Source organism: Leuciscus leuciscus (assembly GCF_965113295.1).
Source record: "Leuciscus leuciscus genome assembly, chromosome: 15".
Taxonomy (NCBI): Eukaryota; Metazoa; Chordata; class Actinopteri; order Cypriniformes; family Leuciscidae; genus Leuciscus; species Leuciscus leuciscus.
The window spans coordinates 34,596,587-34,609,968 of NC_138739.1; the positions used below are offsets into that span (position 1 = coordinate 34,596,587).

A 13,382-nucleotide genomic window follows, 5' to 3' on the forward strand; every position below is an offset into this window, starting at 1 on the left:
AAATTTTTCAATTGGCCCAAGTGAAATTCTTGTTGCAATAGTCTGTTAACATTGGCTCAATGAGAAATAATACGTCAGACTAATTGAAAAATGTAGATGTTATCGGTCACTTGAAATTTTTGACTTGGGGATGTAATTTTTTTTTACAGTGTTCTATAATATTCTGTATCTGGAAAATTAAAGCTGCAGTCGGCAAGTCTGGCAGATCGGGTCGATTAGCCAAAATTTTGAATGTTTACAACTCTCATGCCCCTCCCCACTGCCAGCGAGCACCCTCCCATCGAGGTCGTGCTCGTCAGTGCGTCACTGTGCGTGTGTACCTGATTTTCTGTGAACGTGTCCGTCTCTTCAGCATCTATCAACACCATGGACTCGGAGGTAGGCTGCCCTGGCTAATCTATCCATAGATAGCAATAACCGAGGAATTGGAAGCTTGTTAGTAGATTTTCTCTCCGCCATCACGCTTCATGCAATCTCCAGGCGAACTTCAGGCGTGGCGTGTGCATGTGATATTAACGTGCGCGAGTGAGGGGGGATCTGTGGCGTGTGCACGACCTGTGATTGACAGTCAGATCTCACACCCCCCTGCGCTGATTGGACCCGATGATCCGGGAGCGGTGGATTTTTGCAAAACAAATAACACGCTCCAGGTGGAGTTAGAAGCTCGGGTTTTTTTCTAAAACCATCTTATTTATGTTGTTCTGTCGGATTATAGTGTCAATTTCACTGAATATCGATAAAAAAAAATGTGCCGACGGCAGCTTTAAAATACAGAGTTCCCCCTATAAATATATCACAATAAGGCAATGTAAAATTATTAATGTTGATTATTACATACGTGATCTATTAGATATTAGATGGGACAGGCTTCAACTAATTCCACTTGTGAGAGGCATGGAACTTCTATACTGAAGTAAAAACCTTAATTAATAAACATGCTCCTGTGAGAACGATTAAAGTCAAAGGTAGACATTTACCATGGATAAATTCTAATTTACTTCAACTATTCAAACAAAGGGATAAAGCGTGGGTTAAATATCATTTGTCAAAAGATGAATCGGATGGGACAATATATAGGCAGTTAAGGAATAAATGTAAAACTGAAACTAGGAATACCAAATCTAATTACTATAGAGACTGCTTCTCTCGTGATTTCAATAACCCTAGGCACTTCTGGAATCACTTAAATAACATTCTTAACAAAAAAAAAACAAAAAAACTTCTCTGAAACAAATATGTAAGGAATAATTGACGACAGGCCGTTGAATTATTAGAAAAATAATGCCACACCCGAGGTGGTAATGCGGTCACGACGCGAAGCGGAGTGGCCGTTACACCTCGGGTGTGCATTATTTTTCTAATAATTCAACGGCCTGAAGTCAATTATTCCGCTATACTACAGTTACCACACCTCGAAACATTGTTCAGATTATGTATTTCAAGACGTTTGTAAAGTTTTTGTCATTAAAACGCTCTTGTATGTAGGACTAATTTCTTACGCATCTAATCCCATGCCTCCGTTGCTAATTCCAAAACGTCATTTCAGAGTTAGTAACGGAGGTTTGAGCCGCTGATAGCAAACTAATGCTGGGGACACATGACTAGCTGACACATTCTCTGACTGTTCTCTTACGAGAGGTCTCTCGTACTGCGTAAGATATCTTACGCTAGGGGAAAATCCTTTTCCGCGAGATATTGAAGCCAAAAATTATCATTAATTTTGTAATAATGCAAAACGCGTTGCAGCAGCAATGCAGACATAGGCGAGACAGCTCGCGCGCCTATTGGCTGCTCTGCGGCAACTGCAGCAGCCTATCGAGCGAGGCCTGGCGTGACGTCAGACCCAATCAGGGCACTTCGCGCCCGCTGCGTCACGTCCCGCCGAAATGGGCGTGGTCTAGGCCTATAAATATCGCTCGCAGGCAGCTATTATCTGATTTTTCATCCTTCAAGCGAAGCACACGCATCGCTGGAGCTGGATTAGAAGCCGCGCCGTCTGACAGAGAGCACCTTCAGCGGGACGAGTCACTGAAGTCGCTGGCCGCGCCGCCTTCCTTGCCTTCCTGCTGCGCTTTCCGGCATTATATCCTTTCTCTGCTACTGTGTTTATGTATGTGTGTGTGCTCGCCGCCGCGACACACACTCCCATTGCACTAAAAGAGCTGGGCGTCTTTTTCAAGACGCCCCTTTTCCTGATCACGCAGCTCTCGCACTCGCTGACGGCGACTGCCCTCACTGCGAGTTAGGTACTGCCTATGGTGACTCTGAGGACTCACCTGGCATCCTTCTCCGAGACTGCTCCTCCGCCCCCCCCCCCCCCCCCCCCCCCCCCCCCCCCCCCCCCCCCCCCCCCCAACCCGCAAAGCTTGCCGGTTCGCCCGCTTGCCTTGCCTGCTTGGGGGACGATACCTGTTCTCCCTCTGTTCGAGCCGCGCACACCGCGCCGCTCACAGAGGATGTCAGGAGCGGGCGGTCACGGGGCTAGCTTTCTCTCTCCCTCTGTTCAAGCCGCGCAAACTGCGCCGCTCACAAGGGAGGCTGGAAGCGGACGGTCGGGGTTAGTTTTTCTTTACGTTATAAGAAAGCTACCCTGCCTTCTGCGCCCCATTCATGCGTCACTCACCGGCGAAAGGAGAAAGATGTGTTTTTTAGTCCCTCCGAGGATGGACTGACCTTCAATTTCTTATACATATTCCCAGTTCCCTGATCATGCGACTGGAAATATCAATATTGCAGCAGGCGAGCCTGTTTTAATACAAGCGCGCCTGCAAGCATACGCCGAAGAAAGCATGTGACGCTCTTATATGCTCGTGCATCCGAAAACCTTTGCGTTCCCCCCTGTGGCTCAGTGGCGGAATCATTGGTTTTTCTCACGAGAGACCGGAGTTCGAATCCCGGTCTAGCGGCAGTTAAAATTATGCCGCCAATGCTTCGCTCTGTCAGTTCCCTGAAAAGCGACTGCAGACGTGCATTTTGCAGCCAACGAGCGCGTTGCACAACCCGCTCGCCTGCACCCAAACACCGTTTCTATGGTTTCCGTGCGTCACTGGCGAAAGGAGAAAAGAGCGTTTTCTGGTCCCCCCGCGGACGGACCGACCTCCTCTTTCTCGTACATTTCTCATTCCCCTCTGAAGTTCGGGCGACTGGAAATGTCAGTATTGCAGTGAGCAAGCCTGTTGTAATACACGCATGCCTGCAAACAAACGCCAGCACGTTGACGCTCTCTTATAATACTCGCGCTAACTGAGTTACAATGTGTCTCCCCCTGTGGCCCAGTGGCAGACTCTCAGGTTTTTGCACGCGAGAGACCCGCGTTCGATCCCCGGGTCTACCGGCAGATAAAATTATGCCGTCAATGCTCGCTCTGTCAGTTCCCTGAAAAGGCGACTGCAGATGTGTATTTTGCAGCCAACGAGCGCGTTGTACAACCCGCTCGCCTGCACCCAAACACCGTTTCTATGGTGTTCCGTGCGTCACTGGCGTAAGGAAAAAAGGGAGTTTTTCTGGTCCCGCTGCGGACGGACCAACCTCCTTTTTCCTATACATTTCCCATTCCCCTCTGGAATTCAGGCGACTGGAAATGTCAATATTGCAGTGAACAAGCCTGTTGTAATGCACGCAGGCCTGCAATAAACGCCAGCATGTTGACGCTCTCTGTTTCTATGGCAACTTCTCGCTCGTTCAGTTCCAGTAAATGTGACTGTTCCAGTGTATCCTGCAGTAAACAAGTCGTTCTGTCACCCGCTTGCCTGCACACAAACGCCGTTTTTACGGCTACCCAGATAAATCCCATAAGTGTGTATTTTTCTGGTGTCCCGGCCACGGCCGATGGTGCTTTATGCTAAAAACAGAAGTAGCACATCTACTTCGAGCCGAAGTGACGAAACTATTGAGCAAAGGGGCCATAGAACCTCTCTCTCAAGATCAGAGCGAGGGAGGGCTATACAGCAGATACTTCCTGGTACCGAAAAAAGACGGGGGTCTCAGACCCATACTAGATCTAAGGCAACTGAACAAAGTGCTTGTGAAGCGACAGTTCAGGATGCTCACGACCAGGCAAATCCTTGTGCAGATTCGCCAAGGAGATTGGTTTGTGTCAATAGATCTGAAAGACGCGTATTTTCAAATACAGATAGCGTCACGTCACAGGCGATATTTGAGATTCGCCTTCGAGGGCCAGGCATATCAGTACACAGTCCTGCCGTTCGGTTTGTCCCTAGCACCCCGTACATTTACGAAGTGCATGGATGCGGCGCTCGCACCCCTCAGAATGAGAGGCATGCGAGTGCTGAACTATTTGAACGATTGGCTGATTCTAGCGCAATCTCGCGCAGTGCTCATAGAACACACGACCATTTTACTCGATCACCTCGAGGATTTGGGTCTGAGTGTCAATTGGGCAAAGAGCTCCCTGTCACCCAGTCAGAAAATATCTTTCCTGGGCACAGAACTGAACTCACTATCCATGATAGCGCGACTATCACAACAGCGCGCGGTAGACATTCGACGCACAGCGAACTCTTTTCGCTGCGGCGCGTCTGTCCCGCTCAAGAAATTTCAGAAGATGCTAGGTCTCATGGCCTCAGCATCGTCAGTGCTCCAGCTGGGTCTGCTCCGCATGCGCCCGCTGCAGTTTTGGCTGAAAGCGCGAGTCCCACGCGAAGCGTGGGCACCCGGTTTGCTTCGCCTCAGGGTCAATCAGAAATGCGTTACAGCTCTGAAACCCTGGAAAGCGAACGACTGGTACCAATCAGGTGTAAGCCTGGGGACTTCCTCGAGGGTGAAAGTGGTGTCCACGGACGCGTCCACCTCGAGATGGGGAGCGCTGCTCGAGGGCAGACCGTTCTTCGGCCAGTGGTCAGAACGGGAGAAGCTCCTGCACATAAACTGCCTCGAAATGCTGGCAGTAGACAACGCGCTGACGCGTTTTTGTCCCCAAATAAATGGTCACCACGTCTTGGTCCGTTCGGACAACATGTCTGTGGTGTCCTACATAAATCGCCAGGGCGGCATCAGATCCGAGAAACTGTACAGGCTGGCAGAACGCCTCCTGGTATGGGCTCAGTGCAACCTGCGCTCGCTCAGAGCAGCGCACGTGCCAGGGATCTTGAATTTAGGACCGGACAGACTGTCCAGGAACAATGTTCCGGCAGGCGAATGGTCTCTACACCCACAGACAGTCCAACTGCTGTGGAAGAAATTCGGCAGAGCGGAAGTGGACCTGTTTGCGTCTCAAGAAAACGCTCATTGTCAAGAATTTTTCTCCAAGAGCAGGAGCGCGCTGGCCCATGTGTGGCCCCGCCGCCCGCTCTATGCTTTTCCCCCCGTCTCTCTCCTGCCTCAGGTGATAGAACGGATCAGGGAAGAAGGATGCTCAGTAAAAAAAAACCAACCTTGGTTCCCAGCCGTGATGCAGTTAGCAAGTACTGCCCCGTGGCCAGTACCAGTGAGGAGAGATCTCCTCTCACAGGCCCGCGGCTCGATCTGGCATCCTCACCCGGAACTATGGTCCCTTCATGTCTGGGCCATCAACGGGTACATGTTGGACTCCCTAAAGGAGTATTAAACACGATCACGCAGGCTAGAGCTCCGTCTACAAGACGACTCTATTCTTCGAAATGGTCAGTGTTTTCGGGCTGGTGCACAGCCCGTGGTGTGTCACCCACAAATTGTGATGTGACGGAGGTGCTTTCCTTCCTACAAGAGCTGTTGGATGGGGGCAGGGCCCCCTCCACGCTCAAAGTTTATGTGGCGGCTATAGCAGCGTTCTCAGAAACAACGCTTGGTCAGTCAATAGGAAGGAACGATTTAGTCATCCGCTTCCTTAAAGGAGCTAAGAGACTGAATCCTCCCAGACCTCCCTCAGTCCCCGTATGGGACCTTTCTACGGTTCTGGAAGCCATGAAAGGTGCGCCATTTGAGCCTTTACAGTCAATCGATTTGAAACACCTGTCTTTCAAAACGGTGTTTTTGCTGGCTCTCGCTTCGGTGAAGCGCATAGGGGATCTGCACGCGCTCTCTGTGAGCGCGGCGTGCATGGAGTTTGGGCCCAATGACTCAAAAGTTATACTCAAACCTAAGCACGGTTATGTTCCAAAATCCCTCAACACACCGTTTAGGGCGCAGATTATCTCTCTGTCAGCCCTACCGGTCCCTGATGAGGAAAGAGACGCGAGCCTCCTTTGCCCAGTCAGGGCATTACGAGCTTATGTGTCTCGCTCGTCTGTTTTCAGACAGACGGAACAGCTCTTTGTTTCGTTTAGCGGACGTTCTAAGGGACTAGCCGCGTCGAAACAGAGCCTATCCAGATGGATAGTTGATGCTATAGCGCTGGCATACGCCTCCAAGGGCATGCAGTGCCCTTTGGGTGTCAGAGCGCATTCCACAAGAGGCATGGCCTCTTCGTGGGCTTGGTCAAGTGGGATTGCCTTGCAAGATATTTGTATGGCGGCAGGCTGGGCCTCCCCGTCTACATTTATAAGGTTTTATAACCTAGAGGTTCCCGCCCTGCAGGCCAGGCTGCTGTCGGTCTAAACTACCAGTATTATCTGACCTGATGCGTTCAGCTCAGAATGCTGCGTTTACTGAGCACAGCTCAATTTTCGACAGTTTAAAGCTGGGCAAACTGTGTAAGACCCAAATTTTTTCCCATCAGTTCAGGCCGTACCCCGCCCTGTCTGTATGATGAAATTTGCGTCCCTTCGACGCTACTTTATGTGGAAAAGTGAGGCTGCACCCCTCCTTCTTCCCGGACTCTCTGTGAGTTCACTGAGTGATTGTGCACTATATGTACCCCGGGCTTTCGCCCTTGGGTCTTTGGTGTCAGATCTCAGCATGCACGGCGTTTTACACTGGGTCCCCTAGCGTAAGATATCTTACGCAGTACGAGAGACCTCTCGTAAGAGAACGTACTCGGTTACTAACGTAACCTCGGTTCTCTCTAGAAGAGGGAACGAGTACTGCGTATCTTGCCGTGCATGCACACGCTCTGGTTGCTTCGATGATGAAAAACCAGATAATAGCTGCCTGCGAGCGATATTTATAGGCCTAGACCACGCCCATTTCGGCGGGACGTGACGCAGCGGGCGCGAAGTGCCCTGATTGGGTCTGACGTCACGCCAGGCCTCGCTCGATAGGCTGCTGCAGTTGCCGCAGAGCAGCCAATAGGCGCGCGAGCTGTCTCGCCTATGTCTGCATTGCTGCTGCAACGCGTTTTGCATTATTACAAAATTAAGGATAATTTTTGGCTTCAATATCTCGCGGAAAAGGATTTTCCCCTAGCGTAAGATATCTTACGCAGTACTCGTTCCCTCTTCTAGAGAGAACCGAGGTTACGTTAGTAACCGAGTACGTTTTCATCGACTGCAGCAGATTTTAAACACCGACTTTGGACACAGACTGAACGCGCTGAACACGCGTTTGGACATGATCAGTCATAAGTATCAAATTACATTCATAACCGGCCTTAAAGTGTGTTCCCGGCTTTATGCAGTTATTAATGCAGTTATTAGAGAGAGATGTTGCAATAATGAGACAGAAAAGCATGTGCGTCAATATTATTATTTATTAATTAATTAAATTCGTTTTAATTAATTCGTTAATTCTTTTTCTTTTTTTCTATTATTGACAGATGACAGTAGACTAGCCAAATAAATGAAACCCAAAGCCCTTTTAACAAGTAGGCCTATCAATAATTATTTATTTGTTAAATTATCTGCAATAAAAATCCGTGCTGCAGGACTATCCATTTATTTAGCCTATATTCAGTTTAATTTTCTATTGATTATAGATAGGACTTTATAGTTTATTTATTCAAATTAAACTGCATGTTTCTATTGATTGTGAAGCTAGACATTGAAAATTGCAGATCAAGCGCATGGGGCGAAATGCTTTTTCTTGTTATGAATTGTATCCTATTTTCCGTTTTATTACAGTTGACTACGCGAAGTGATATGGAACTGTAATGCGGTCAAGACCTGCCTGGAACTACTTTAGCCGTGCGTTTCCCTGAAAATAATGCACACCTTAGAACGTTCATCAACCAATCAGATTCAAGCATTCAACGGCCCTGTAGTATAAGCAAGGATAATGACATTTTATCTGATCCTTTGCATATACTGTAGCTCATGCCTTTAATCATAATTTTCCGTCTTTATGTAGTTTAAAATCTGTTTGCTCTGATGGTTTGGCATGGTCTTCTTTATTCTTCCATGCCTGCTGATTCTTTTTCATTTAAAAAGATCATGCCTACTGATGTCTTTAATGTATTACAGGACCTTAAATTAAAGTGTAGTACAGGACCAGATAATCTGGAAGCTAAGTTTATCAAAATTGCAGCTCACATATTGATGTTTCCTCTTGCAGATCTTTTTAATTTATCATTAACTACTTGTACTGTGCCACAAATTTGGAAAGCTGCAAGAGTGACACCTCTTTTCAAAGGTGGAGACCAATCTGATGTGAATAATTATCGCCCAATTTCTATCATTTGTGCAGTTGCTAAAATATTTGAGAAATTAGTTTTTAATCAACTGAGTACATTAATAATTATAACATTTTATCTCCACATCAATCTGGCTTTAGATCCAATTTTTCTACTTCAACTGCTCTCTTAAAATTTACAAATGATGTCTTCTCGGGTTTTGATAATGGTCATTTCATTGGAGCTGCTTTCATTGATCTCTCAAAGGCCTTTGATATGATTGACCATTACCTTCTACTTGATAAGCTTTACTCTATTGGTTTGAATAAACATGCTGTGCTCTGGTTCAACTCTTATTTGCATAATAGACGTCAATGTGTTGTTTACCAAGGATTCCAGTCAGATTGTTTAATTGTTGATAAAGGTGTTCTTCAAGGCTCAACTTTAGGCCCCTTACTTTTTTCAATCTTTATCAATGACCTGGCACAAGTTTGTTCTCATTGTGAATTAGAGCTTTATGCTGATGACACTGTCATCTATACCTCTGATCGGGATTTGCTGCAAGTTCAAAGAACTCTTCAATCTGACTTTGATAAAGTACAACAGTGGCTGTTCATTAATAAACTTCTGTTGAACATGAAGAAGTCCTGCTGTATGGTGTTTTCCACGATACAAAATCGCCGTTGTGCTTCCTGTTTTGAAATAACGTTTTTAGATGGGTCCCTTATGCAGATTGTGGAGGAATTTATATATTTGGGCCTCTGGCTCGATTCCAACCTTACCTTTAAGATACACATCGATAATATCATTAGGAAAGTATATGGATGTCTTAACACTCTGTACAGATCAATTAATTTTTTTCAACTCAAGTCAGAATTTTTTTTATTTCTCAACTGGTAATACCAATTATTGATTACGCAGACATAGTTTACACTAATACCTTTGAGTCCAATCTCAAACCCCTTAATGTTGTATTCAATTCTCTTTGTAGATTTATATTGAACTGTCCATTTAAAACTCATTATTGTTTTGTATATGTACTGTGTGATTAACCTTTGTGTCTGTACATATGCGCAGGACCCCCTTGAAAATGAGATGTTACATCTCAAGGGGTTATCCTGAAATAAATTCAATTCAAATGGAGAAAATCTGGAAATGTCCCTCATGACAGGAGACTTTAAATTTTAAAATCTGTTTAAGGCTTAATAAGTACCGTGCTTTGTGGAGTTTCATCACGGGAGAGCAGGATGTTGGTTATTTTTACAGCATTTGTGATGTTGTGGGCTGTTAGCCGTTTCGGTATGGATGTGAGGATCTGGGTACTGGAGGCTAATTTGAGGACATTGGCTTGAGTAGCTCCAGAAAGCTTCATAAAAAAAATAATAAAAAAGGCAATCATGCAAGCTTTTCTGTTTTCATCTGGGTAAAATTCATGTTTTATATGACTATATATTACAATCATTAGACATTGATTACTTACATCATTATTAATGGTGTCCAGGGTCAAACCACAATCTAGAGTGTTTGGAGGACCAAATAAGTGAGTAGATCTATTACAGAGGGCTGAAGCTTTGGGGAATCCAGCTGAAAAACATTCATGTTAAATGAAGAGATATTTAAAGTAGAGAGTATATTGTAAATACAGAAAGGTAGACTAAAATACCATTTGGTGTATTTGATGGACATCGCTCAACTGAGGAAGCAAACTGGCCTAAGACTGTTTTTGGAAAGGTGAATTCACTGGTTTGTGTGGGGTTTTGCTCAGGGCAGAAATTTGCTGTAAAAAAAAAAAAAAAAAAAAGAGAGAGAGAAGACTGTCAGTAACCTTGAGAACTTAAGCAAGATTATTCAGTCTACATAGCATGCAATATTTTAAATGGGTTTTACAGATGTTGCAGGTAGTTCCAGTCCAATCATCTGGGCAGAGGCAGATCCCGTTTAGTAAGGTACCATTGTTTTCACACACAAGATTGGGTTTGGTCGTTGTTGTGTTCAGGGGTGCTGTAGTGGTGGATCTCTGGGTTGTTGTCTGGAGTGTAGTGGTGGATCTCTGGGTTGTTGTCTGGAGTGTAGAGGTGTTGAATGTTGAGGTGCTGGTGTTCAGGGGTGCTGTAGTGGTGGATCTCTGGGTTGTTGTCTGGAGTGTAGAGGTGTCGAATGTTGAGGTGCTGGTGTTCAGGGGTGCTGTAGTGGTGGATCTCTGGGTTGTTGTCTGGAGTGTAGAGGTGTTGAATGTTGAGGCGCTGGTGTTCAGGGGTGCTGTAGTGGTGGATCTCTGGGTTGTTGTCTGGAGTGTAGAGGTGTCGAATGTTGAGGTGCTGGTGTTCAGGGGTGCTGTAGTGTTGGATCTCTGGGTTGTTGTCTGGAGTGTAGAGGTGTCGAATGTTGAGGTGCTGGTGTTCAGGGGTGCTGTAGTGTTAGATCTCTGGGTTGTTGTCTGGAGTGTAGAGGTGTCGAATGTTGAGGTGCTGGTGTTCAGGGGTGCTGTAGTGGTGGATCTCTGGGTTGTTGTCTGGAGTGTAAAGGTGCCGAATGTTGAGGTGCTGGTGTTCAGGGGTGCTGTAGTGGTGGATCTCTGGGTTGTTGTCTGAAGTGTAAAGGTGCCAAATGTTGAGGTGCTGATGTTTATAGAGTCAGTCGAATTGTTTTGACACCAAGTCTGTTCAAAAACAGCTGTTTACAGAGACAAACATTAGACAAAAGGTATCTGTCAGGTTGCAGGTTTTATCTGTTTCTTCTCCTTCAATTGTTTTTAGTTTTTCACGTGTCGGGCTTTGTAATAAATGCCGACGTACACGCGCAAACAGCTGTTACTCATTCATTTCTTATGTGTTCCTATTTCTACCCCTCAGTTTTCTCTTTCATTGCCAGTGTGTTTTTTCTATTTGACTACACATTTGTCTCATTTTTGTTTTTTGTTCTTTTGTTTATTCAGCCCGGCTTTTTTCTGTGCCAGTGATTCTCGCTACCTCTGGCTAGTGACTTGCTCCGATGGATTATTCCTGTCTGCGTTTTAACATGTGTCAAGTGATCGTCTGCTTGGGTCTGAACCTCTGCCTGTTCTTATGGACTGTATAAACTGGCTGCCAGATCGGATTTGGATTTTCCCGTTCCTGCTGAGTCTTACCTGAGGGACGTGCTCATCTTTTTGCCTCCTGACCTCTTCATCTGTTATCTAGCCACGCGAATGGACTTTGATCTTTTGCTGGGACATACATTGACTGTTGTAACTCAATAAATTTGGAGTCACATTTGAGTCCTTTTCCTTGAGATCCCTGACAGTATCAACCTGTGATCACTTGCCTTTACAGAACCAAAGTCCCTGTATAAATCTGGTCCAGCTTGCCAACTTATTCCAAGAACCAGCCATTAAGACAGGAAAAATCAGTCTAACTAACCTAAAAAACAACCAATCTCAGTTTGTTTGGATTTCTAAGTGCCATTTAGGCACTTTTGGCAGGTTGAAAAACCTAATTTAAATAACATCAAATATTAGCAGAAGTGTGTAGTCTCAAACAAAACTTTAGGTAAAACATCAAAATTAAGTACAAAACTATTTGATATGACTTGAATACATTGGACTATAGCAGTAAAAGTCATTTATATGGGTCAGATCAGAACTAGCTCAAGATAACAACTGTGAATGTTCACTTTTTGCACCGTATGCACAAACACATCACACAAACCCCCTTAATGTGATTTGTAGCGTGTATGTGTATATGTATAGTGCCTTAGTCAAATTAGTAGGCTACTTCTATCTCACAAGTATTTGGAAAATTAGGATGTGACATGCAGTGGTTACACAGAACTGTGATGTGCAAAACACCTATGTGGAAATTAACCCAGAAAACAAACACAATCAGGAATGCAAGTTGTGCAAAACGGGTAAAGAAAGAAACAAAATATGAGAAGTAATGTCTTGCTGCACAATCAGATAAAGCATCAAAATTAAATAATAATGCATTAATGTCTAAAATATACCCATTATTAATTAATTATAATGACAATAGTGGATAAATATTGTTTTATTATTGCTATTAATTGTTAATAATAATTGCCTGGTCAATACAATCTATGTATTACAATGTGTTGTGTTTATATTGTGTATATATGTGTATATATATATTTATTTATATATATATATATATATTTATTTATTTATTTATTTTTAATCATTATTATGATAAATAAACCATTAACTATATATAATTAACTTGTATAACAATTCTAACAATTTCAAAAGTGAACCTTACCTGCAGTAAAGATTAAGAGCAGAAAGTGGTCCATTACACACGACAAATATAAAACTAACTACTAATATGAATTCTTGTTACTGTCTGGTTTATAAAGGGCTGGATATTTGCTGGAGTGGGAAGTCCTTGAGTCAAGGAAATAACCATCATTTCCAATTAAACATACATTACAGACAGAGCTAAACGAGGCAGGAAAACAGCGCTAAACAATAACAACTGTAACAGTATATTACATGTTATTCTGTGTTATTCACACAGGCACAGCACATATATTTCTTACCAATCTTTTTCAGGGTATCCCCAAAACATGCATGCAAAATTATGGAGGGATATTGTGTCTTGAGACTGAAAGCTCAATAATCCATTAATTCATCCTATTTACCCTTTGACAGCATGTTTAATGCTGAATGCTGAATGATGTAGAGGAATTTAAAAATGAAACAGTTTCTACTTTCTACAAGTATGAATCAATTTTTAAGGTAATGATTAGCTTCCCTAACCTTACCTGTATCCCATCTCAATAACAGCAAGAAAAAACATGAACACAATGAGGACATTGTACCAAGAAATGTTTAAGCTAATGATTATAGCTAACCTTACCTGTATCCTACCTCAATAACAAGATAAAACATGAACACGAGGACATTACCAAACATTTTCTTATGTAAGTAAAGACATGTAGACGTAATAAAAGTCCTTATCTCTAG

General features: G+C 44.1%; 1 protein-coding gene across 2 annotated transcripts in view; it reads right to left on the reverse strand.

Annotated features, from left to right (window-relative positions):
- LOC309475493 (adhesion G-protein coupled receptor G7-like) overlaps nt 1-12,745 on the reverse strand; it is a 57,523-nt gene extending 44,778 nt beyond the window's left edge. For both annotated transcript variants that reach the window (XM_082138289.1, XM_082138288.1), the window contains exons 1-5: nt 12,676-12,745; nt 10,310-11,095; nt 10,086-10,199; nt 9,903-10,006; nt 9,636-9,788 (exon numbers count right to left, since the gene is read on the reverse strand). In XM_082138289.1, the coding sequence (XP_081994415.1) occupies nt 9,636-9,788; nt 9,903-10,006; nt 10,086-10,199; nt 10,310-11,095; nt 12,676-12,709 (1,191 nt within the window). In that variant the 5' untranslated portion in view covers nt 12,710-12,745. The remainder of the gene's footprint in view (nt 1-9,635; nt 9,789-9,902; nt 10,007-10,085; nt 10,200-10,309; nt 11,096-12,675) is intronic.
- Between the last annotated feature and the right edge of the window lie 637 nt (nt 12,746-13,382).